Source organism: Microcaecilia unicolor, chromosome 1 (assembly GCF_901765095.1).
Source record: "Microcaecilia unicolor chromosome 1, aMicUni1.1, whole genome shotgun sequence".
Lineage (NCBI taxonomy): Eukaryota > Metazoa > Chordata > Amphibia > Gymnophiona > Siphonopidae > Microcaecilia > Microcaecilia unicolor.
In genome coordinates this window covers 304,664,027-304,689,598 of record NC_044031.1, presented here as the reverse complement: position 1 = coordinate 304,689,598, position 25,572 = coordinate 304,664,027, and the positions used below count along the sequence as shown (strand labels likewise).

General features: G+C 47.6%; 1 protein-coding gene across 1 annotated transcript; it reads right to left on the bottom strand.

Annotated features, from left to right (window-relative positions):
- Positions 1–1,491: 1,491 nt before the first annotated feature.
- SNU13 (small nuclear ribonucleoprotein 13) lies at positions 1,492–25,071 on the bottom strand. The gene is made up of 3 exons (XM_030207757.1): positions 24,488–25,071; positions 16,235–16,355; positions 1,492–3,307 (listed from the first exon to the last, which is right to left on the bottom strand). Exons 1-3 carry the CDS (start codon positions 24,488–24,490, stop codon positions 3,045–3,047), a joined length of 387 nt encoding a protein of 128 aa, XP_030063617.1. The 5' UTR covers positions 24,491–25,071; the 3' UTR covers positions 1,492–3,044.
- Positions 25,072–25,572: the final 501 nt, after the last annotated feature.

Below are 25,572 nucleotides of genomic sequence, written 5' to 3'. Positions count from 1 at the left end.
GGAAGATGGCCGCGCATGCGCGGTGGGCGTGCCCTGCGTGGACTGCCCGCGAAGTTTTTCTTCCGGTTGGTGGGGGCTGCCGTGGACATCAACCCTGAGAACAATCAGCCTGCTGTCCTCGGAGAACACCTGCTACAGGTATGTATCATTTGCTGTTAGTGGGGTTCCCCAGGGGTCTGTGCTGGGACCGCTGCTTTTTAACATATTTATAAATGACCTAAAGATGGGAGTAACTAGTGAGGTAATTAAATTTGCTGATGAAACAAAGTTATTCAAAGTCGTTAAATCACGGGAGGATTGTGAAAAATCACAAGAGGCCCTTACTAGACTGGGCGCCTAAATGGCAGATGATGTTTAATGTGAGCAAGTGGAAAGTGATGCATGTGGGAAGAGGAATCAGAATTATAGCTACGTCATGCAAGGTTCCACGTTAAGAGTCACAGACCAAGAAAGGGATCTAGGTGTTGTCGTTGGTGATACGTTGAAACCTTCTGCTCAGTGTGCTGCTGTGGCTAAGAAGGCAAATAGAATGTTAGGTATTATTGGAAAAGGAATGGAAAACAAAAATGTGGATGTTATAATGCCTTTGTATCGCTCCATGGTGTGACCGCACCTTGAATACTGTGTTCAATTCTGGTCGCCACATCTCAAAAAAGATATTGTGGAATTAGAAAAGGTGCGGAGAAGGGCGACAAATATGATAAAGGGGAAAGGCTAAAGCGGCTGGGGCTCTTCAGCTTGGAGAAAAGGCGGTTGAGGGGAGATATGATAGAGGTCTATAAAATAATGAGTGGAGTTGAACGGGTAGATGTGAAGCGTGTTTACGCTTTCAAAAAAATACTAGGGCAAGGGGGCATGCGATGAAGCTACAATATAGTAAATTTAAAACAAATTGGAGAAAATGTTTCTTCACTCAATGTGTAATTAAACTCTGGAATTCGTTGCCAGAGAATGTGGTAAAGGTGGTTAGCTTAGCGGAGTTTTAAAAAGGTTTGGATGGCTTCCTAAAGGAAAAGTCCATAGACCATTATTAAATGGACTTGGGAAAAATCCACTATTTCTGGGAGAAGCAGTACAAAATGTTTTGTACTTTTTGGGGGATCTTGCCAGGTATTTATGACCTGGATTGGCCACTGTTGGAAATAGGATGCTGGGCTTGATGGACCTTTGGTCTTTCCCAGTATGGCAATACTTATGTAACTATGGATACCTCCAATAACTCAACTAGGTCTGTGGGACAGGCTAGGAGCCACCATCAATCCAGAGCTGCACAGATTATGACCATCCACTTATTAGACAGAAAAATACTGAAGAGAAGTTGGCTCTTCAGTATCCTGTATGGCAGCGCTCTGCATTCTATTTCCACCTGCTCTTAATTGGGCATAACCCACAAGTCTCTTAACTGATATGTGGGGCACTATGGAATCCATACTTTGACTATATAGCTAACCCTTGGGTGTTATATCCTCTCTCTTATCATTCCTTCCAAAACAGGATTTAGATACAGCTTTATTCAAAATCATCTCCTTTCTCCTCCAGAAGGTACACACACATGCAAAGACAACATCACTATAAATATGTAGAGGTTGGAAAGAGATCATGTGAACCATGCTCTGTCTCTTTTCTACACTTTGTTTTTCAGTTATCTGCTACTTCCACCATCATAATGTTTAAAAAGCTATCTTTTTCTACTTCTTTGCTGTCCCATCCCAGATGGTCTGGTTACAAGGGCAGTTAACCTTAAGACAAAAATATAAGGGCTAGTTGGAGAGATGAGTTCCAAAACCTGTTTTAAGTACATTTTTTCAACAATAAAGTTCACACCAGAAACAGACTGTCTTCATAAATAGCCATAGGATGTGTGAAATTCACAATAAAAGGTATATGATATTCAGTAAAAGTGTTTGATAGAATTCTTGAAAATAAAAAAAACACTTGCATTTATCCAGAAAACATCTTTTCGTAGAACTCACCCCTTCAAATTAATTCAAGAAGTAGCGAGAACACTGAAAATGTGTGCTCAATCCTTTTCATAACCATAGTCTTATAAATCCTTGCTACTCTTAAACCCCTCAATGTTACTCTTAGGACAGAAGGAACCAGCAGTGACACTTCATTTTAAGAGACAAGCCTCCCCCCTCCCCAATGACATTCAAAGGCATTTAACCAGCCAGGATCAGCACCTGGCCGGTTAAATACCACATAGCCTGCTCTCTGTTGATACTCAGCGGGACATGGTTGGCCATGTCCTGTTGAATATAGCAGTTTAGTGGCTAGCCAGTTATATCGGGTGATATAACCAGCTATCTGCCGAGTTTCAGCACATCGCCACTTAACTTTAGTGGTCAAACTTGGCTGTATGCAAGGCACACCAATCTTTGGCCAGTTTATTTTATTTATTTGAATTTTGCTCACACCTTTTTCAATAGGTAGTTTGACTGTGACCAGCCAGTGCTGAATATCGCCTTGGTTGATTAAATATCTGGTTTTAGTGTCAACCGCAGGGATTGGCCCCGGCTAACTCCCATGGTCTGAATATTGGCCTCAAGGTCTTTTCTAATTGACATATAATTGAAAAAGCTCTCACTTTAAGCAGGGGTCTCTGTGTATTTAAAAAATAAAATAAAGAAATCACATGCCAGAAGAAAATCTCTTTCCCACCTAACACAGGTTGGGAAACAATGCTTTTGCCCACCACTAAACAGAACAAGTAGGTTTCCATTTTATTGTAAATTAAACAAAAAACAAAAATACAGAGTAATTTAGTAAAATAAGTAGCCATAATGACCTGTGGGTAATCTTCCCATTTATAAGAATACAGTGTAAATTTGGATTATTATTTTCACAATCCAAAAGTTGTGAAGCATTTACATGAACAGATGAGTTTAATGTTCGATACCTGGGATTTTTTTAAATTTCAGCCAGGGCTGAAAATGCTCCTCATTTCCTTTCATTGCAAATTTGCATATCTATCAAAATAACAGAGCTTTAGAGTCTAATGGGACAGAGCCATTATAAATATCACACACGACATTAGATGGGCTTCACACCAGAAGTCGCTCAATGGCCTGTTGAACAGACTGAATCTGGGGCTTCAGTTGTGACCCCTCTTTGATGGTGACAGAGCAGGCAACTACAGGTCGGGAGACACCACAGGCCCGCCCCAGAGCTTGCTTGGAGCGCACAAAGACATAGGGAACATTCTTGTCTTCACACAGCAATGGGAGGTGAAGAATGATCTCCAATGGTTCAGCATCTGCTGCCATCACAATGAACTCTGCAATCCCACGATTCAGTGTTTTTGTTGCTGCAGAAAGGAGAAGGAAAGAATGGTTAAAAAAAAGAAAACAAACAAACCCCACAACAGTGACATTATCAAATAAGAGTGAATAGGAACAGTGACACTGCAAAGGCACAATTCTAGATCTGATTTCATTTAAGAATGTTGATTAAACAGATTACTACTACTACTACTATTTAGCATTTATAGATTGCTATGTTAGTCAGATAAGTTGATCAACAAATTGTAGCCCAAGGTGATAAGGACACATTTCCATTCCTATGAAGTGACAGTACAGCATATGTAAAGCACAGAAGTATTTAACATGTTATTCACTGAAACACTTTCAACAGCAGACTATCATCCTATATTGGACGGGCAACCAAAGTCTTAATTCTGGCTTTCAAGGCTTTATGCCTGGGAGTCCCTCGGTATTCACTGAATTTGACCATTCCTTCTACTCCTGCTCAGTTGCTGCGATCCTTAAATGACCACTGTTTGCTACTTCCAGGCAAGACTGGCCCAACTGGAATCACTTGACGTTGTGCTCTCTTTGTAGCCCCCTTACTCATAAGAACACATTTGCCTGGGTTTATAAAGGGGGAGAACTGTCATTAAAGTTTTACAATTCAAATTTAAAACACTAACAAGCCTATGGGGAAAGCAAGGGTTAGGTACCCACGAGACCTCCCACAATCTGAAATGTCAACAGTTACTACTATTTCTACATAGATATTGTGTTTGGAGAGTATGCCCTACTATGGGGTCATTCCTGTCCTATTTCAATGGAGTGCTTTATTCCTTACTTTTATCGTACATTGTATACCACCTTGGCCTACTTTCAGGGGCATTTTCGAAAGAGAAGGGCGCCCATCTTTCGACACAAATCGGGAGATGGGTGTCCTTCTCTCAGGGTCGCCCAGATCGGCATTTCGAAAGCCGATTTTGGGCGTCCTCAACTGCAGTCCGCTGCAGGGATGACCAAAGTTCATGGGGGCGTGTTGGAAGCGTAGCAAAGGCGGGACTGGGGAATGCTCAACACATGTGCGTCCTCGGCCGATAATGGAAAAAAGGGTGTCCCTGAGAAGCATTTGGTCAACTTTACTTGGTCCATTTTTTCTTGCGACCAAGCCTCAAAAAGGTGCCCAAACTGACCAGATGACCACCGGAGGGAATCGGGGATGACCTCCCCTTACTCCCCCAGTGGTCACCAACCCCCTCCCACCCTAAAATAAAATTTAAATTTTTTTTTGCCAGCCTGAAATATCATACCCAGCTCCCTGACAGCAGTATGCAGGTCCCTGGAGCAGTTTTAGTGGGCGCAGTGCACTTCATGCAGGAGGACCCAGGCCCCCCACCCCACACCTGTTACACTTGTGCTGGCAAATGTGAGCCCTTCAAAATCCACCCGAAACCCATTGAACACACATGCAGGTGCCCCCCTTCACCCCTTAGGGCTATGGTAGTGGTGTACAGTTGTGAGGAGTGGGTATTGGGGGCCTCAGCACACAAGGCAAGGGAGCTATGCACCTGGGAGCAATTTGTGAAGTCCACTGTAGTGCCCCCTAGGGTGCCTGGTTGGTGTCCTGGCATGTCAGGGGGACCCAGTGCACTACGAATGCTGGCTCCTCCCATGACCAAATGCCTTGGATTTGGTTGTTTTTGAGATGCGCGTCCTCGGTTTCCATTAACGCCGAAAACCGGGGACGACCATCTCTAAGGTCGACCATCTCAACATTTAGGACGACCTAAATGTTGAGATTTGGGCGTCCCCGACCGTATAATCAATGGGAAAACTAGGTTCTTTCCTTGGTAATTTTCTTTCCTTTAGTCACAGCAGATGAATCCATTAACTGATGGGTTGTATCCGCCTACCAGCAGGTGAAGATAGAGAACACTGAAGAACCACAGTGACCCTTGGACGGCTAGCCCCATCTGCCTTCAGTATTTGAAATTTCCAAAGCAGAATGAATAAGAAAGGTAATATAACAAACTTTCCTCACAGTGAACAAACGCCCCAGGACCGGAGCAATAACCACACAAAGGAGGGAGGGACAAACTCAACCTCCTGCAATAGAACAGCATGTAGAAACTCTGAGAGCTGATCTTCAACTCCTCCTAATGAGAAACAATATCTGCATGAAAGATCTGAACAAAAAACAAAATCAGACAGGGAGGGTTCATGGATTCATCTGCTGTGACTAAAGGAAAGAAAATTACCAAGGTAAGAACCTAATTTTCCCTTCCTTGTCATCAGCAGTAGATGAATCCATTAACTGATGGGTTGTACAAAAGCACTCCCTACGTAGGGTGGGAACAGGCCATGCCGCGCGCAAACACCTGCGCTCCAAACTGCATGTCCTGCTTCGCTGCAACATCCAGCCTGTAATGCCGCACAAATGAGAGCTGAGACGCCCAAGTAGCCGCACGACAGATCTCTTGAAGAGAAGATAAAATTATGTATCATACCTGATAATTTTCTTTACATTAATCATAGCTGATCAATCCATAGACTGGTGGGTTGTGTCCATCTACCAGCAGGTGGAGATAGAGAGCAATCCTTTTGCCTCCCTATATGTGGTCATGTGCTGCCGGAAACTCCTCAGTATGTCGATATCCAAGCTCCATCCGCAGGACTCAACACTTAGAGAATTACACCCACAAAGGGACACTCTGCCCAGCTCACCACCGCCAAAACGGGGGAGGGGAATTAACCCAGCTCATCCCCACACAAGTGGGGGAGGGGAATCCGTCCAGCTCATCCCCGCGGAGCGGGGGAGGGACACCACCCCGCCGATGCGGGGGGATCTGGCTTATCCTGCAACCGCGGGAGGAGCTGACTAACCCTAACACCGCCGAAGCGGGAGGGGTACAAAGCTGCCCTACAGCCGCACGAAGCGGGAGGGAGCGCCGGCAGAATTTGTGTCTCAATCCAGCCACGTAAAACGGAGGGGAGAGGAATGCAGCAGCTCACTGTAACACAAACTCGTCTCAACTCTTGAAGAATCCAACTGAAAAAACTTGAACACGAAGTCCTCCTGAACAGGAGCTGAAGACTAAACTTGAATCTGAAATGCAACCAGAATATAAACAGTACAGATATCTGGGAGGGGCTATGGATTGATCAGCTATGATTAATGGAAAGAAAATTATCAGGTATGATACATAATTTTACCTTCCATATCATCATGCTGATCAATCCATAGACTGGTGGGATGTACCGAAGCAGTACTCACCCAGGGCGGGACATTGAAATCCCTGACCGCAACACTGAAGCTCCAAACCGGGCCTCCGCCCGAGCAGCCACAGTCAAGCGGTAATGCCTGGAGAAGTTGCCGCCTTGCCAATCTCTTCCAAGGAGACGGACCCGGCCTCTGCCATCGAAGCCGCCTGAGCTCTAGTGGAGTGAGCCTTCAGCTGGATAGGCGGCACCTTCCCCGCGGCCACATAAGCCGCTGCAATGGCTTCCTTGACCCATCTTGCCACTGTAGGCTTAGCAGCCTGCAGACCCTTACGAGGACCTGCAAACAGGACAAACAGATGACCCGATTTCCGGAAATCATTGGTCACTTCCAAGTATCTGATGATGACTCGTCTCACATCCAGAAATTTGAGAGCAGAGTATTCCTCTGGATAGTCCTCCCTACGAAAGGAAGGGAGACAGAGCTGCTGATTCACATGGAAGCGAGAAACAATCTTGGGCAGGAAGGAAGGCACTGTGCGAATAGTCACTTCTGCCTCAATGAACTGCAGAAAAGGCTCTCGACATGAGAGTGCCTGGAGCTCGGAAACTCTTCTGGCTGAAGTGATAGCCACCAAAAAGACTGCTTTCAACGTCAGGTCTTTCAGAGATGCCCTCGACAAGGGTTCAAAAGGCGGCTTCTGCAAGGCTCTTAGCACCAGGTTGAGATTCCACGCAGGCACCACTGAGTGCAGAGGAGGGCGCAGGTGATTAACTCCCTTGAGAAAACGTACCACATCTGGCTGCGAAGCCAGGGAAGCACCCTTCAGGCGGACCTTGAAGCAAGCCAGAGCCGCTACCTGGACTTTAAGGGAACTGAGCGATAGGCCTTTCTCCAGACCTTCTTGCAGGAACGCCAGCACTGAAGAAATTGGAGCAGTGAAGGGAGAAAGTGAGCCTGCTTCACAACGCGCTGCAAAGGTACGCCAAACCTTGGCGTAAGCAGTAGAAGTAGAGCGCTTCCTCGCTCTCAGCATAGTGGCGATGACCTTGTCTGAGAAGCCCTTCTTCCTCAGACGCTGCCGCTCAATAGCCAGGCCGTAAGACCAAAGGGGGAGGGATCCTCCATCACCACGGGACCCTGATGCAACAGGCCCTGCTCCACTGGCAGCCGCAGAGGGTCGTCCACTGAGAGCCTGATCAAGTCCACATACCAGGGACGTCTGGGCCAGTCCAGACCCACCAGGATTATCCGGCCCGGATGCTTTGCCACCCGGTCTAGTACCCTGCCCAACATGGGCCAGGGCGGGAACACATAGAGAAGCTCTTGTGTCGGCCACTGTTGGAGAAGAGCATCTACTCCCAGAGATCGAGGGTCCTGTCCTCTGCTGAAAAAGCGCGGCACTTGGCAATTGGCCGATGACGCCATCAGATCTTGGTTCGGCGGGCCCCAGCGCTTCGTGATGTCCAAGAACGCCTGAGCCGATAACTGCCACTCTCCGGGATCCAAGGTATGGCGACTGAGAAAGTCCGCCTTGACATTCATGACTCCGGCAATGTGGGCAGCTGACAGCTGTTCCAGGTTCGCTTCCGCCCACTGGCATAGATTCATGGCTTCTTTGGCTAGAGGGGCTCTCTTGGTACCTTCCCTGGCGGTTGACATAGGCCACAGCCGTGGCATTGTCTGACAGGACCCGTACTGGCTTCAACGCCAGTACCGGGAGGAACTCCAAAAGCGCCAACCGAATGGCTCTGAGTTCCAGGAGGTTGATAGACCACTTTGCCTCTGCAGGAGACCAGAGCCCCTGCGCTGTCCTTCCCAAGCAGTGGGCTCCCCAGCCCGTCAAAGAGGCGTCCATCGTGACGACAATCCACTCCGGGGTCACAAGAGGCATCCCTGCAGACAACTTGTCTGTCTTCAGCCACCAGCAAAGCGCCTTGCGCACTGCTGGGTCCAAGGGAAGGCGCACAGCATAATCCTCCGACACCGGAGTCCAGCGCTGCAGCAGAGAGTGTTGTAGTGGTCTCATATGAGCCCTGGCCCAGGGCACTACTTCCATCGTGGCCGTCATAGAGCCCAACAGCTGCACGTAGTCCCAAGCCCGAATTGGAGAGGCTACTAGGAACTGGTCCACCTGAGCCTGAAGTTTGACAATCCGATTGTCCGGCAGGAACACTCTGCTCACTTGGGTGTCGAATCGAACTCCCAGATACTCCAGGGACTGAGTCGGGCGCAGCTGGCTTTTTTCCCAGTTGATGATCCACCCCAGGGAGCTCAAAAGAGCAATCACCCGGTCCACAGCTTTGCCGCACTCTGCATAAGAGGGGGCTCGGATCAACCAGTCGTCCAGATAAGGATGGACTTGTACTCCTTCCTTTCGCAGGAAGGCCGCGATGACCACCATTACTTTGGAGAAGGTCCGCGGAGCAGTAGCCAACCCGAACGGGAGGGCTCTGAACTGGAAGTGTCGGCCCAGGACTGCAAAACGCAGAAAGCGTTGATGAGGAGGCCAGATGGGAATATGCAAGTACGCTTCCTTGATGTCCAAGGATGCCAGGAACTCCCCTGCCTTCACTGCCGCTATAACAGAGCGGAGAGTCTCCATGCGAAAGTGCCGAACTTAGGTCCGCGGAGCAGTAGCCAACCCGAACGGGAGGGCTCTGAACTGGAAGTGTCGGCCCAGGACTGCAAAACGCAGAAAGCGTTGATGAGGAGGCCAGATGGGAATATGCAAGTACGCTTCCTTGATGTCCAAGGATGCCAGGAACTCCCCTGCCTTCACTGCCGCTATAACAGAGCGGAGAGTCTCCATGCGAAAGTGCCGAACTTTCAAGGACCGATTGACCCCTTTGAGGTCGAGGATAGGCCGTACAGAACCTCCTTTCTTTGGTACCACAAAGTAAATGGAGTAACGTCCCTTGCCAAGCTGATTTTCTGGCACCGGAACGACCGCACCCAGGCGGATCAGATTGTCCAAGGTCTGCTGCACTGCCACAGCTTTGACCGGAGACTTGCAGGGAGAGAGTACAAACCCGTCTCTTAAGGGTCGGCAGAACTCTAGCTTGTAGCCGTCTCTGATGACTTCCAGCACCCAAGCGTCTGAAGTTATTGTGGTCCACTCGCCCAGAAACGAGGACAGCCGTCCTCCAATGTGCACTGGGGCGTGGACCAAGGCCCCGTCATTGGGTACGAGACCCTGGGGGAGGACCGGAGGGAGCACCTCCGGGACGGCGGTCTCTGCGAAAGGAATGCTGCTTGGGGGAGAAATTCCTCTTGAAGGAAGAGGGGGTAGAGGAGCCCGACCTGCCCGGGCGGTACCGACGGGCTTCCTGAAACCGTCCTCTGGAGGTACCGGGACGAGTACTAGCCCGAGCCCTGGCCTCTGGTAACTTCTTGCCCTTAGACGTGCCGAGATCGGTCACGATTTTGTCCAGCTCGACCCCAAAGAGCAGCTTGCCTTTAAAAGGCAATCTAGCCAGGCGGGATTTAGAGGCGTGGTCAGCAGACCAATGTTTCAGCCAAAGCCACCGCCGCGCAGAGACTGTCTGAGCCATACCTTTAGCCGAGGCTCTCAAGACATCATACAGTAAGTCTGCCAAATAAGCCAAGCCCGATTCCAGGGCCGGCCAATCAGCCCTCAAGGAAGGATCCAAGGGGGAAGCCCGCTGCACAATCGTCAGGCACGCCCTGGCCACATAGGAGCCGCAAACTGAGGCCTGCAAACTTAAGGCAGCCGCCTCGAAGGACGACCTTAAGGCCGCCTCCAATCTTCTGTTTTGGGCGTCCTTTAGGGCCGTGCCACCTTCCACCGGCAACGCCGTTTTCTTAGTCACCGCAGTGATTAAAGAATCCACGGTAGGCCAAAGAAAGGCCTCCCGTTCACTTTCAGGCAAAGGATAGAGGCGGGACATAGCCCTAGCCACTTTGAGGCTCGCTTCTGGGACATCCCATTGAGCCGAAATTAAGGTGTGCATGGCATCATGCACGTGGAAGGTTCTAGGCGGGCGCTTCGTCCCCAGCATAATGGCGGAGCCAACAGGAGCTGAGGGAGAGACGTCCTCTGGAGAGGAAATCTTCAAAATGCTCATGGCCTGCACTAACAGGTTGGGCAAATCCTCTGAGCGAAAGATCCGCGCTGCAGAGGGGTCATCCGCTCCATCCGAGCGGGTATCCGTCTCCTCCAAGGAATCCCCAAAGGACCGTTGGGAGAACTCAGATACGCTGCCCTCATCTACATCAGAGGAAACAGAGTCCTCTAAGGCCTGGGAATCCACCCGAGGGCGTTTACTTCCGGGGGCCTCAACCCCTTTATCGGACAAGGGAGAAGGGGCAGCGTTTTGCATAAGGAAGGCCTGATGCAGCAGCAAAACAAACTCTGGGGAGAAACCCCCCAGACTGTGCACTTCCGCAGCCTGGGCCACAGCCCTAGACGCACCCTCAACCGGCGCTCGCAAGAGCGGGGGAGAAACATGCTGCGCATCCAAGATGGCGTCCGGCGCGACATTCCGCGAAGGAGCCGCGCGGGAAAAACGGCGCTTAACTTTAGCCGCTTTTTTGCTGTCGCCCAAATCAAGGGCGGCCATGGCATGAACGTCTCCCAGCTCAAGGGCGGCCCAAGAAGAAGCCGTCCGAGCAGAGTGGCCGGCCAAGATGGCAGAGGCGAGCAGCGGGGGATGGGCGTTTATGGCGGGAAAAAACGCCGCACCGGAGGAAGACCCGGGATACTGACCGGCCTCCGAACTGACACCCAACAAGGGCGAATCAGACTTTAAGACCCCCGCATCCCCGCTAGAAGCGCACACGCGGTCCGGGGAGCGATTCTTCGCGCCCTCGCCCTCCGACGCCATAGGCCACGTGGAGATCATCGGGGAACCCCCTGCCCGCTATAAAAAGGTAAAAATTACCTGCTTCTCGCTCCGAGCTGTAACGACCTGGTGTCCCAGTGAGTAGCTGCAATAAACGTCGAAATAAACGTCGAAATAAACGCCTTTAAGGACGTCCAAAATTTTTTTTTTTTTTTTTAAACGGAGCCAGCGGGAGGGGGGAGAAAAGGAGGGACCTGGCGCCACCAGGTTTGCACTTGCTCAAGAAGAGCCCTCAACCCCAGGCACTCAACAAAACCTAAAAATTAGGCTTGGAGACCTAGCCAGAGCTGCTGCTGTGTGTGACCACCACCTGCTGAGATAGAGAACATACTGAGGGAGTTTCTGGCAGCACATGACCACATATAGGGAGGCAAAAGGATTGCTCTCTATCTCCACCTGCTGGTAGATGGACACAACCCACCAGTCTATGGATTGATCAGCATGATGATATGGAAAGGACACCGTTTCAGCCCACGAAGAGGAAATCGCTCTTGTGGTATGCGCTTCAGGCGGAGACTGTCCTGACAGCAGATACGCAGCAAAAATGACTTCCCTGAGCCAACGGGCAATAGTGGCCGGGCACCCGTGTCGAGGACCTGTCAACAATACAAAAAGGTGATCAGAAGTCCTGAAGTCATTTGACATCTGTAGATACTGCAAAAGAGCCTTGCGGACATCCAAAAGATGCAATTGCCCAAAGAAATCCGGAAAGTCTTCCCTAGAAAAGGAAGGAAGAAAAATGGGCTGGTTTAGGTGGAACGCTGAAACCACTTTAGGCAGGAAGGAAGGCACTGTAAGTACCGTTACTCTGGACTTCGAGAATTGTAGAAAAGGGTCTCGACAGGACAGCGCCTGAAGCTCAGATACGCGTCTAGCTGATGTAACGGCCACCAAAAAGACTGTCTTGAGAGTCACATCCTTCTCCGAAGCTCGCTTAAGCGGCTCGAAAGGCGAATGCTGGAGAGCCTTTAACACCAGCCCCAGGTTCCAGGCTGGACAAGGCAACCGCACAGGAGGACGGAGCCGAAGCGCCCCTCTGAGAAAACGGGCAATGTTCGGATAAGCAGCAAGGGACAAGCCAGAGACTTTCCCTCGGTAGCATGCCAACGCTGCCACTTGCAGCCATCCTGCAAAATGTCCAGGACCATCGAGACCGTAGCCCACGTGGGTGTGACCTCTTTTGGGACACACCACTCCTCAAACTTACGCCATATCCGAGCATAGGCTGCGGAAGTAGACCGCTTGCGGGTCTGCAAGAGAGTGGAGATGACCTTGTTAGAGTAGCCCTTATCTCTCAATTGCGCCCTCTCAAGAGCCAGCCGTAAGACCAAATCGGCAGGGATCCTTCATGGTCACTGGGCCTTGAACCAACAGGTTTGGCACTCGAGGCAAAGGAAGTGGAGTCTCCACCAGCATCCGACGGAGATCCGCATACCACGGACGCCTTGGCCAATCTGGAGTGATGAGAATCACCAATTCTTGGTGCAGCCGAATCCGCAGGAGGACTCGCCCTATCAAGGGCCAAGGAGGGAACACATACAGGAGGCCCGAGGGCCAGGGTTGAGCCAGTGCATCCAACCCCGCCGAGTGAGGATCTCTCTGTCTGCTGAAAAAGCGAGGAACTTTGGCGTTTGCACTTGACGCCATTAGATCCATTCCGGGAGTCCCCCATTTGGCACAAATCTGAAGAAAAACTTCTTCTGCCAGTTCCCATTCTGCTGGGTCGATTTGATGCCTGCTGAGAAAATCAGCTTGCATGTTGCTCTGACCTGCTATGTGAGCTGCTGACAGAAGCTGCAGGTGGAGCTCAGCTCAGTGGCAAATCTGAGCAGCCTCCGCGGTGAGGGCCCTGCACTGAGTGCTGCCCTGACGATTTATGTAGGCCACCGCTGTTGTGTTGTCTGACAGAACCCGGACAGCAAGGCCCTTCAGAGTCTTGTGGAAGGCCATAGCCTGGAATATCGCTCTCAGTCCCAAGCGACTGATGGACTTCCACGGGTGTCCACTGGCCCTGAGCATAGCTGCCCTGGTAATGCGCTCCCCAGCCCAAAAGGCTGGCATCCGTTATCACCCGGCAACAAGAAAGAAGCGCGAGCAGCATTCCTTGTCGCGGCATCCTATCGGAGAGCCACCAATCCATACTGTGCCGGGCCGCAGGGAGCCACGTTAGTCTGCGTTGAAATTCCTGGGAAATCGGAGACCATTGATGGAGCAGGGCAATCTGCAGTGGCCTCATGCGCTTTCGCCCATGGAACTTCCCTATGAGTAAAGGCTAAAGCAGCTAGGGCTCTTCAACTTGGAGAAAAGACGGCTGAGGGGGAGATATGATAGAGGTCTATAAATGAGTGGAGTGGAACAGGTAGACATGAATCACTTGTTTACTCTTTCCAAAAATACTAGGACTAGAGGGCACGCAATGAAGCTACAAAGTAGTAAATTTAAAACCGGAGAAAATATTTCTTCAGTCAGTGTGTAATTAAACTCTGGAATTCTTTGCCAGAGAATACAGTAAAAGCGGTTAGCTTAGCAGGGTTTAAAAATGGTTTAGATGGCTTCCTAAAATAAAAGTCCATAAGCCATTATTAAAATGAACTTGAGGAAAATCCACTGCTTATTTTAAGCAGCATAAAATGTACTGTTTTGGGATAATTCTAGACAGAATTCATGCTCCCAGATTGGTGCTTCTCAAGCACCCATCTGGAAGAATGAATTCTGCCTAGAATTATCTCACTAGGAGGCTTTGAGGTCCATTTTGATTTAATACAAATTTATATCAGGGCTGCAAGACAAACCGTTCATTTTCAAAGTGGCTTTCGTATTAGTGGTTTGATATTTTCCAGTTTGATTCCCTTCTGGTATTTTTATGAGGTAATAAAATTTAATAATTACATTTTAATTGTGTTACCTTTATTAGTTGAATATTTCTATTGAAAATACAAGTTGGCAAAAGGGCAACAATACACTAAAAAGATAATGAAATTAGCCACAAATAACATGCATTCAAAAACACAGAAGGCACCATTTCACCCTCCTCACCACTAATGAAGTTTCTTTGGCGATCACCAAGCTCTCCAAATCTCACTGCCATCTTGACCCATGTCCCAACTACCTAATGAAAGATGCCCCAGAACGCTTTATTACAGATCTCACCTCCCAACTGAACTTTCTGCTACAGCAAGGTTTATTCCCTACTGAACATGGCAATATACTACTTACACCAATACCTAAAAACCCCAAGAAGCCAGCGAGTGATGTCACCAACTACCGCCCTGTCGCCTCCATCCCTTTGCTAATTAAACTGATGGAAAACAGGGTGACCTCTCAACTCGACTTTATAAAAAAATTCTCCATTCTACATGAATCGCAATCGGGTTTCTGTCCAGCCCACAGTACAGAAATTGTCCTACTCACTCTAATATCCAAATTTAAACAGGAAATCTCATTTGGAAACAACATTCTCCTTCTACAATTCGATTTATCCAGTGCATTTGACATGGTAAATCATAATATTTTTTTTTTTTTAATCTTTAATATCTTTACTAATGTCAGAACAGAAGGTCTTTACATACATTACGCTCATTTCTATTTGAGATGTACAAAATGTGGTAATCTATTAACCATTACTTTATACACATCATCTTTGCAATAACCACCTCTAATCATAACATGTGAACAGCAACATAATTACCAGTCCCCTGTAATCACAAATCGAATACCTTCCGCTAACTGACTTTTTAATTTTATGTTCTCCCCTCCCCTTACCTCCCATTCCAGCCCCCCTTCCTCCCCACACCTACACATCTTAATTCCCTGGCCTTGGTGTGGCTCCTCTCTTTCCAGAGCCTAACGAAGAATATGTCTGCCAGATTTAAGACCTAATTTATCCATTTGAGCTCCAAAACAGAGGCTGAAAATACCCCCCAGTGATTTAGCACATATCACTCATTCTTTCAAGGATTTACAGTTCAAGTAAAAGATAAAACCACGAACACGAGGCAGACTTGTTTCACTAGCTTAATAGCTTCAGATTCCCTTAATTAGTACATTCAATCTTCACACAGGTATTAACCTGAAATTTGTTACTGCTATTCGTTTCCAGACCTGTCAAATGTTCAGAATAAATATGCACATACTGGAATTGCCCATGAAGCCTTATCTACATGCTTAATGTTACCTAAGGGAGTACAATTACCGTATTTTTCGGACTATAAGACGCACCGGACCATAAGACGCACCTAGGTTTTAGAGGAGGGAAATAGGGAAAAAAAAATTTCCTTTTTCCCTCCTCTAAAATCTAGGTGCTCCGGTGCGTCTTGTCCGAATCCCTCCCTCCGAGTTCGGGATCGCCCTCCCCCCGGCCCTGTCACCACTTCTCCCTACTCACGTCACGCGATCTTCCCTGGTGGTCTAGTGACTTCGGGGCAGGAAAGAGCCCCCTCTTTCCTGCCCAGAGCGCTGCTCTCCATCCTCCTGTATGCAGCCTGACGGTCTCGTCGAGATTCAAAATGGCCGCCGAGAATTGAAGTCTCGGCGGCCATTTTGAATCTCGCCGAGACCGTCAGGCTGCATACAGGAGGATGGAGAGCAGCGCGCTGGGCAGGAAAGAGGGGGCTCTTTCCTGCCCCGACGTCACTAGACCACCAGGGAAGATCGCGTGACGTGAGTAGGGAGAAGTGGTGACAGGGCCGGGGGGAGGGCGATCCCAAACTCGGAGGGCGGGCGGCCTGCCAGCCAGCCAAATCTACCTTCGGACTATAAGATGCACCCCCCCCCCCCATTTTCCTCCCAAATTTTGGGAGAAAAAGTGCGTCTTATAGTCCGAAAAATACGGTAACTACCCTGCTTTCATGATCTTGCAATATAAGTGGGATTACTGTGCCATCTCAATTCCTCACAACAGGCCTTACCTTCATTGGCTCCTTTTCGAAGCTGTTTGTAGTTGGATGCTTGCTGTACCAAGTCTAACAGCGTCTTTGTGAGCTGAGCATCACCTAGGGGGTATGCCTTGGGGTTCACTTCTGGCTCAGTCTAAGAGAAAGAAGAATTAAGCTATTTGTAAAATTCAAAGAAACAGCATCCCAGGACAGCAAACTCTGATTCAACAGAATAAAGACTCCACAGATTAAAGACTCCCTTCTATGAATTTAGGATACGCTGTTATCCTGATTGTTCAGAATTATTTGGAGTAGTAACAGTTTATAAGTTTTCTACATAGATTTGTTCCTATGAAATTGCTGTACAATCCATCTTGGATAAAGTGGTAGCCATGTTAGTCCACTTTTAAAGATGAGACATAAAACAGAATAAAAAACAAAAAAAGTGTTCCATTTCTATTACCTGTACAATCCATGAATTTCTATGACAGTCATAGCTTTAAATCAAAGCAGCTGTTCAACTATGGCTAACAGATTAACATTTGCAAGTGTGTTTTAGCCTTGTACTAAAGAGTTGATGAATATTTTTGAATGCAGTAGGGCTGTAAGGCAGGGGCATATGATTATAAATGGGGGGTGGGGGGAACACATTGGTGTATCATCTTGAATGAACTTTGCTGCTCTAATAGTTCTTTGTAAAATTGTTAGTGCTTAATTTCTGCTATACCAGTGTTCCTATACTTTTTTGGAAGCACATGTAAAGAATCTATATAAATAAAATCCCCCCTCAGAGTTCTGAAGCTCACTCCATCTGTGGCAGTGAAGCCCTGAACTCCTGTCGTCCTGGTAGGCTAGGCTACTATTGGGACTACTCACCCTCTGTACTCAGCCACGCCCATCTGCTCCCTATAAAACTCACCCTCAACGTTCTATTGGCTTCTGACATCACTGAAGCCAAGGTTCGTATGTTCGAAGCTCTGAAGCCTCGAAAAACACAGTCTCTGGGCCCCGCCCTCGCGTCAAACGTTATGACGTTGAGGGCGGAGACGGAGCAATTCACCACCCTCGCGTCAAACGTTATGACGTTGAGGGCGGAGGCGGACCAATTCACCAACATCGATGACGGGTGGGGGGGCAGGGGGGCCACAGGAAAGCCTTGCTAGTGCCCGTTTCATTGGCTCCAGAAACGGGCCTTTTTTTACTAGTATGTAATAATTACCATCCTGGGTTACTCCAAAGGTCCGTCAAGTACCGTATCCTGTCTCCAGCACTGGCCAGTCCAGGGTCCCAAAAAGTAAATTACATGCTACTGATCTCAAATTTTTACCTAGTTAATAAAAAATGTACGCCTTTTCTCTTTCAGGACCTTGTCTAAACCTTTTTTAAACTTGGCTACATTAACTGCTTTTATCATATCTTCCAGCAACAAAATACTAGCACTTAATTATGTGTTCAATGAAGAATTTTCTCCAGTTTGTTTTGGAATATACTAGTTAGCTTCATTACATGCCACCTAGTCTTTGTATTTTTGAAAGAGTAATAAAACCAATGTATGTTAAGTATATAAGTATTGCCATACTGGGACAGACCGAAGGTCCATCAAGTCCAGCATCCTGTTTCCAACAGTGGGCAATCCACAAGTACCTAGCAAGATCCCAAAACAGTACATTTTATGCTGCTTATTCTAGAAATAAACAGTGGATTTTCCTCAAGTTCATTTTAATAATGGCTTATGGACTTTTATTTTAGGAAGCCATCTAAACCATTTTTAAACCCTGCTAAGCTAACCGCTTTTACTGTATTCTCTGGCAAAGAATTCCAGAGTTTAATTACACATTGACTGAAGAAATATTTTCTCCGGTTTTAAATTTACTACTTTGTAGTTTCATTGCGTGCCCTCTAGTCCTAGTATTTTTGGAAAGAGTAAACAAGTGATTCATGTCTACCTGTTCCACTCCACTCATTTATAGACCTCTATCATATCTCCCCCTCAGCCGTCTTTTCTCCAAGTTGAAGAGCCCTAGCTGCTTTAGCCTTTACTCATAGGGAAGTTGTCCCATCCCATTTATCATTTTCGTCAACCTTCTTGGTACCTTTTTCTAATTCCACTATATCTTTCTTAAGATGTTGTGACCAGAATAGAACACAATATTCGAGGTGTGGTCACACCATGGAACGATGCAAAAACATTATAATGTCCTCATTTTTGTTTTCCACTCTTTTCCTAATACCTAACATTCTATTTGCTTTCTTACTGCCGCCACATATTTTGAGAAGAGGGCTTCAATGTACCATCAACGATGACAACTAGATCCTTTTCCTGGTCGGTAACTCCTATTATGGAACCTTGCATTATGTAGCTATTGTTCGGGTTTCTCTTTCCCACATGCATCACTTTGCACTTGCTCACATTAAACGTCATCTGCCATTTGGGCACCCAGTCTTGTTTTACAGACCTTTTATTATACCTCTCCTCAACTGTTTCTTCTCCAAGTTGAAGAATTCTAATCTCAGAGGGGAAGTCATTGTATCCCCTTTATCATTTCAATCACCCTTCTCTGTACCTTTTCTAATTCTGCTATTTTTTTTTTTTTAATGATAGTGAGCAGAACTACACACAATTCTCAAGGTGTGGTTGCATCACAGAGTAATACTTCCAGTTCTTAAATACTGTAACTGTGGTTCTTGCACCATGCCAAGACTAAGCAGACAGGTGCTATGGATGGATCCTGGTGGTCACCTGCCTACCCCCTCCACCTGGATAGACCACATAGCTGGATCCTGGTACTTGTACAAACCGGAGACATGTGTAAGGAGACAAGAGTGTAGGTTATGTAGGAGACAGAAGAAAAAGTTTGCCTGCATATTCTACAGCAGTAATTCACAAACTTGTCCCACTAGCTACTTGTGTTTTCAGTATAGCCTTAATGAATGTGCATGAGAAATATCAAACATATAAATGGCAAGTGACCGACTCACCTGCAAATGCGCAGTAGAGACTTCCCTCTCTGTCCCGCCCCCATGTCAAGACGTGATGACGGAACAGAGAGGGAAACTCTGCGCTGAGGAGGAGTGCAGTCACTGCCACACGGACGTTGACGCTACCGCTCCCCCCTGGAGGTCGCCGCTGCTGCTCCCACCCCCCTGCAGGTCGCCGCCGCCGCCCCCCCCCCCCCCCCCAAGGTTGCAGCCAACCCCCTCCACCAGGCCGGGCCCTCTCTTCTACATTTAACTTACAGCGCCGAAACCGCAAGCAGATCAGCTCCCGTCGGCCTTCCTTCCCAGCCTGTGTGTCCCGCCTTCGCTGATGTTACGTCACACGAGGGCGGGACACAGGCAGAGAAGGAAGGCCGACGGCAACTGATCTGCCTGCGGTTTCAGCGCTGTAAGTTAAATGTAGAACAGAGGGCCCGGGTGGAGGGGGGGAGCGGTAGCGGCGACCTCGGGGGGGGGGGGGGGGGTGGAGAAGGCAGGAGAAATGCTCAGAAGGAGGACGGAGGGGAGGGACGGAGGGGAGCCTTGGAGTTGGCTTGGACGGGGCCCTTGGAGCTGGGAGGGGAGGGAATGGGGCCTTGGAGCTGGGAGGGAAGGAGGGAGGATGCTGGACATGGGAGGTCAGAAGTAGGGGGGCCTTGGAGCTGGGAGGGAGGATGCTGGACATGGGAGGTCAGAAGTAGGGGGGCCTTGGAGCTGGGAGGGATGCATAGAGGGGGGGCCTTCCAGCTGGCTGGGAGGGACGGAGAGGGGGCCCTTGGAGCTGGGAGGGAATCGAGCCTTGGAGCTGGGAGGGAGGGAAGGGAGTTATACATCAAAATAGAGCATACCAATACTTGCCCGTTTTAACGGGCTTAACGGCTAGTTTCCATATAATAGAGATACAGGCATGTAAGTCTGCCTCATGCACATTTCATTATTTTTTGTTACATTTGTACCCCGCGCTTTCCCACTCATGGCAGGCTCAATGCGGCTTACATATTGTATACAGGTACTTATTTGGGGCAATGGATGGTTAAGTGACTCGCCCAGAGTCACAAGGAGCTGCCTGTGCCTGAAGTGGGAATTGAACTCAGTTCCTCAGGACCAAAGTCCACCACTAGGCCACTCCTGAAACCCTAACTGGCCGGTGGTACCCCAGGACAGGTTTGAGAGCTACTGTACTAGAGTAAGTAGTAGTGGCAGAACTGGCCTCAGTCAGCAGTCTCAGAAGTATTTTCTGATATTGCTGACTCAGGCCAATTCTTGCCAATTAAGTATTTTAAATGGCAAGTCTTTTGGGATTGTTCCTTTGTGCAAGGGGAGAAGAGATGGTGTGTCATGTGGCCCTGAAAAACTCCTAGTGTCTGTTCTGTGTACTTGTCTTGACTAGAATAATAAATAGCAGTATCGGAGTTCAAACCTCACGTCTGTTTTACTGTTGTATGTGAAAAGAAGCCAAATTGAAAACAGTGTATTAGATGCCACAACACAGTGATAATCAAGGAATCGAATTATTCTCTAAGTATTTCAGCAGACAGGCTTAGGTGCAAGAGACAGCAAAACTCCTGTTAGTCCATATCATTTATTGTGTCAGTTCTGAAAACCAAGCTTGCTCAGGGGATTAGACAAACAGAGGATACTGCATGAAAGGACCACTTAATAGGTAGTCACAATGGGTAGACCAACAACTGGTAGTCAACTTCCTACTCCCTCCCTTTACAGCCCGTTTACTAAAGTATACTAAGCACCTCGTACAGATTTAGCATGAGACTGCAGTAACCGCTACTAGCTGTTTACCAAAGTATGGGCAAGAACTGGGCATGGATCATAAAATGCGATTAGCAAATGGTACTTACTGCATGCTGTCACTTCACTTTGATATTTAGCATAGGTACATCTACCACCTCTTCAAGGGGGGGGGGGGGAAGACAATTGCAATTAAATATAAGACAGATAAATAGCAAAGAATATTACTGTTCTAAAAATATGAGCGATATGATGGGCACACACAACAATCTGTGAACAGCTTTTGCTGTTATTACATATTAAGAACTTCCAACAGCAAAAATAACCATAAAAAATTAAACATACCCCTTTGTGGCTGGCTACTGAACACTTGAGAGGTTTATGGCCGTTTTTGCTCTAGATTATCATCCTCCTTCAATCTTCAACTGTGCTCCACTGCCCCTACTAAGCAGAATGGCCACTGTCTTGATCTTGTATTCTTCTCAAACTGCTCTCCTCCAATTTCCTTGCCTCAACTCTTCCCCTATCTGACCATCATTTTTTAACTTTCACACTTAGACACCCGCCTCCTCAGTCCTGTCCTATTCTAACCAACACGTTTAGGAATCTACAGGCTATTAACCCTTCTACCCTGTCCTCCAGTATCTCTAATCTTTTCTCTATTGCTACATCAACCAAATCAGTCAATGAGGCTGTCTCTTCCTATAATACTATTCTGTCATCTACTCTGGACACTCTCGCTCCTCCCGTGTCTCGTCCTGTAAAACGTACCAAACCCCAGCCTTGGTTGACCCCTACTATCTACGCTCTTGTGCCTGCTCTGCTGAACGCCTTTGGCTTAAATCTCGTGCCCATGCTGACTTCTTATACTTAAAATTCTTGCTGACCTCCTTCCAATCTGCTCTCCAACTTGCCAAACAGGATTACTATATCCAATTGACTAACTCTATTGGTTCTAACCCTCGACGTCTCTTTGCCACGCTAAACTCTCTCCTCAAAGTGCCTTCTCCTCCAACTCCCCCTTCATTTTCTCCCCAGACTTTGGCTGATTACTTTCACGATAAGGTTCACAAGATTAAACTTATAATTCGCAATCAGCTCTCCTCCACTCCCTCTTCCCTTAATCCACTCTCTCAACCCTCTTACCCCTGCCTCCTTTTTCGAAATCACTGAAGAAACTTTACTTCTTCTTTCATCCTCAAAACTAACCACCTGCCCCACCGGCCCTATCCCCACTCATCTACTCAACACTATCTCTCCTGCTGTCACCCCTTTCATCTGTCATATCCTCAATCTGTCACTTTCCACTGTGACTGTCCCTGATGCCTTCAAACATGCCGTAGTCACCCCACTCCTCAAAAAACCTTCTCTGGATCCTACCTCTCCTTCCAACTATTGCCCCATCTCCCTCCTCCCTTTCTTATCTAAGATACTAGAATGTGCTGTCCACCGTTGCTGCCTCGACTTTTTCTTCTCAAGCTATTCTTGATCCACTCGAATCTGGTTTTCGCCCCCTTCATTCAATTGAAACAGCACTTGCTAAAGTCTCCAATGATCTTTTCCTGGCTAAATCCAAAGACCTCTACTCTATCCTAATCCTTCTCTATCTTTCTGCTGCTTTTGACACTGTTGATCACAGCCTACTCCTTGGCACGCTATCCTCACTTGGATTTCAGAACTCTGCTCTTTACTGGTTTTCTTCTTATCTCTCTCAGCGTACTTTTAGTGTACGCTCCGGTGGATCCTCCTCTTCCTCTATCCCACTCTCAATGGGTGTACCTCAAGGATCTGTCCTAGGACCTCTCCTTTTCTCCATCTATACTTCCTCCCTTGGTGCTCCGATTTCAGCCCATGGTTTTCAATATCACCTTTACGCTGATGACTCCCAGATCTACCTCGCCACACCAGAAATCTCGGCAGAAATCCAGGCCAAGATATCTGCCTGCCTGTCTGACATTCCTGCCTGGAGGTCTCACTGCCACCTGAAGCTCAATATATCCAAAACTGAGCTCCTTATCTTCCTACCTAAACCAACCTCTCCCCTTCCCCCACTCTCTATTTCTGTCGACAACACGCTCATTCTTCCTGTCTCTTCTGCTCGTAACCTTGGGAGTCATCTTCGACTCCTCCCTCTCCTTCTCTGCACACATTCAACAGATTGCTACAACCTGTCATTTCTTCCTCTATAATATCATCCTCTCCTTTCTGAGCACGCTAACAGAACCCTCATCCACACTCTCATCACCTCTCGCTTGGACTACTGTAACTTGCTTCTTACAGGTCTTCCACTCAGCCATCTCTCTCTCCCCCTCAATCTGTTCAAAATTCTGCTGCACGATTAATATTTTGCCAAAGTCGCTATGCCCATTTCAGCTCTCTTCTGAAGTCACTTCACTGGCTCCCTATCCGTTTGCGTATACAATTCAAGCTCCTCTTATTAACCTATAAGTACACTCTGCTACCCCTCACTACTTCTCCACCCGCATCTCTCCCTACACTCCTTCCCAGGAACTCCGTTCACTAGGCAAATCTCTCCTAATTGCACCCTTCTCCTCCATCGCTAACTTCAGACTCCATTCCTTTTATTCTCGCCACACCTTATGCCTGGAATAAACTTCCTGAGCCATTACATCAAGCTCCATCCCTGGCCGCCTTCAAATCCGGGCTAAAGGCCTACCTGTTTGATGCTGCTTTCAATTCCTAACCTGTCACCTGCTCGTAACCTTTATCTTGTCTTCCTCTCTTCAATAGTCCCTTTTCCCTATGTGTCCTATCTATCTGCCCTTCCCTTATCTCTTATTTGTCCTGTCTGTCCTGATTTAGATTGTAAGCTCTTTTCAGCAGGGACTGTCTTTTCTTCATGTTCAATTGTGAAGCGCTGTGTACGACTGGTAGCGCTATAGAAATGATTTGTAGTAGTAGATTAGGCTCTATGATATGAAATAAATATGCTGGCACCCAAGACTGGAACAGCTCAACCTTACCTCTACGTTTTAAATGCCTGCCCTACATTTCACTGAAGGCCTATACCTAAAACGTAAATAAAACGTTTTAGAATCATTTTCAATGCAACACGTTTCATCATTTTGCTTGACCATTCTACAGTACTGTACTGGCTTACACTGTCCTTATGGATAAAGAAATCTACTAGACGTTTTCCTTAACTTTAAAGCACCACAAAAGCATCTTCATGCTTCTCCTATCACATGCAAAAAAGCATACATAAAACATAAGGAAAAAGTGAGAGATACAAAAGGCTATATTTGAGACTGATTTTGCAGTTCTATAATAAATTTCCCTGGAGTCCTCTTCTGGTTTATTTGTCCGTCCCTACTTCTTTTCTCGTCTGGTTCTTCACGTAGAGACTCCTCTTTTTCTGGTCTTTTTTTGGCTACTAATATCACCAGGGATTATGCGGTGCACCTCTTACAACCTAGAAAAAAGAACAAGGCCATACATCCCCAAAGCTATGCGCGTGATGCAGGGAGACAAACACAGGCTCGGAGCGTCTCTTCCTTCTTTGTACCCGTAAGCCACGTACTATGGATTCGTCTCCGTACTCACCATGACCGCAGAAGAAACGGCTTGAACCTCAGCCGCAATACACAACACGCTGATCCCTAAGTTGTTCCAAAGTAATGCTGCTTTCTAACAGCGTCACTTCCACCGGAAGGCGCGCGCTGGACACTGGGAAATTTAAATGAAACGGCGCTCCAGTCTCAGCCTCCGAAGGGTGGTTTAATGCAAGGAGGTAATTAAAAAAAAAAACAACCCCCAAAACAAAAAAACACTTAGCCTCGAACATGAGGAGGATGTTCAATAAGACCGAAGATGGGCTTATGCGCACTTCCTCAGTCAGTCACTCAGTCGTAAAGTAGATAAGTTTCTTGAGACTGGTCCCGTCGTAAAACCTCCTTGAAGAAAATCTAGATGCCCCGCTCACAACAATGCAGCACAATCTAAAAGATTAATTTTGAGAACCTAGGGAATTTTCTTAGACGTTAGCATAATAAGTCACTTATAGTAGACTATGTCCCGACCTCTCAGGTTGTTGTTTTTTTCCGTAAGAAATAGTGGCGTGCGAATTTAACATCAACCTCAGTGCATCTGTTTTTCTGCACTGGCAATGGCTTAATCTTAGACCTCCTTCCTTGTTCTCCCTGTCAGCCTTGCTCGCACTTCGGGATCCTCCTGCGCTTGCGGAAAATTATTACCGCCTTTTTCTAGTGTGCGCAGGCAGTGGCACGGCAGCGATAGCAGTGTTCTGGAGGTTTGAGTTATATGGAGGGCAGCTGGGTATTTTACACTATCTTTAATATATCTATCCATTTATATAGGAAGATATCTATATAATAAAACTCACCCTCAACGTTCTGAAGACACTGACATCACTGAAGCCAAGCCACTGACGTCACTTCCTTCATGAAGAGTTCGTAGTGGTGGTGAAGCCACCGAAATCACCAAATCTCTGGGCCTCGCCCTCGCGTCAAGCGTGATGATGTCGAGGGTGGAGCAATGGCGTCGCACATCGAGGGCGGAGCAATGGCGTCAGTGGCTTCAGAACAAAGAAGGTGATGAAGGTGTGTTGACGAGGTGCGGAGCAATGGCGTCAGTGCAGTGGCGTCGCGAGGGCAGCTGACACGGGGCGG

What these genes read in the sequence shown, in the direction of transcription:
- SNU13 (XM_030207757.1), bottom strand. An exon ending in TCGAAAAGGAGCCAATGAAG is followed by an intron (nt 3,308 to 16,234) that starts GTAAGGCCTGTT and finishes TCCTTTCTGCAG; the next exon opens with CAACAAAAACACTGAATCGT.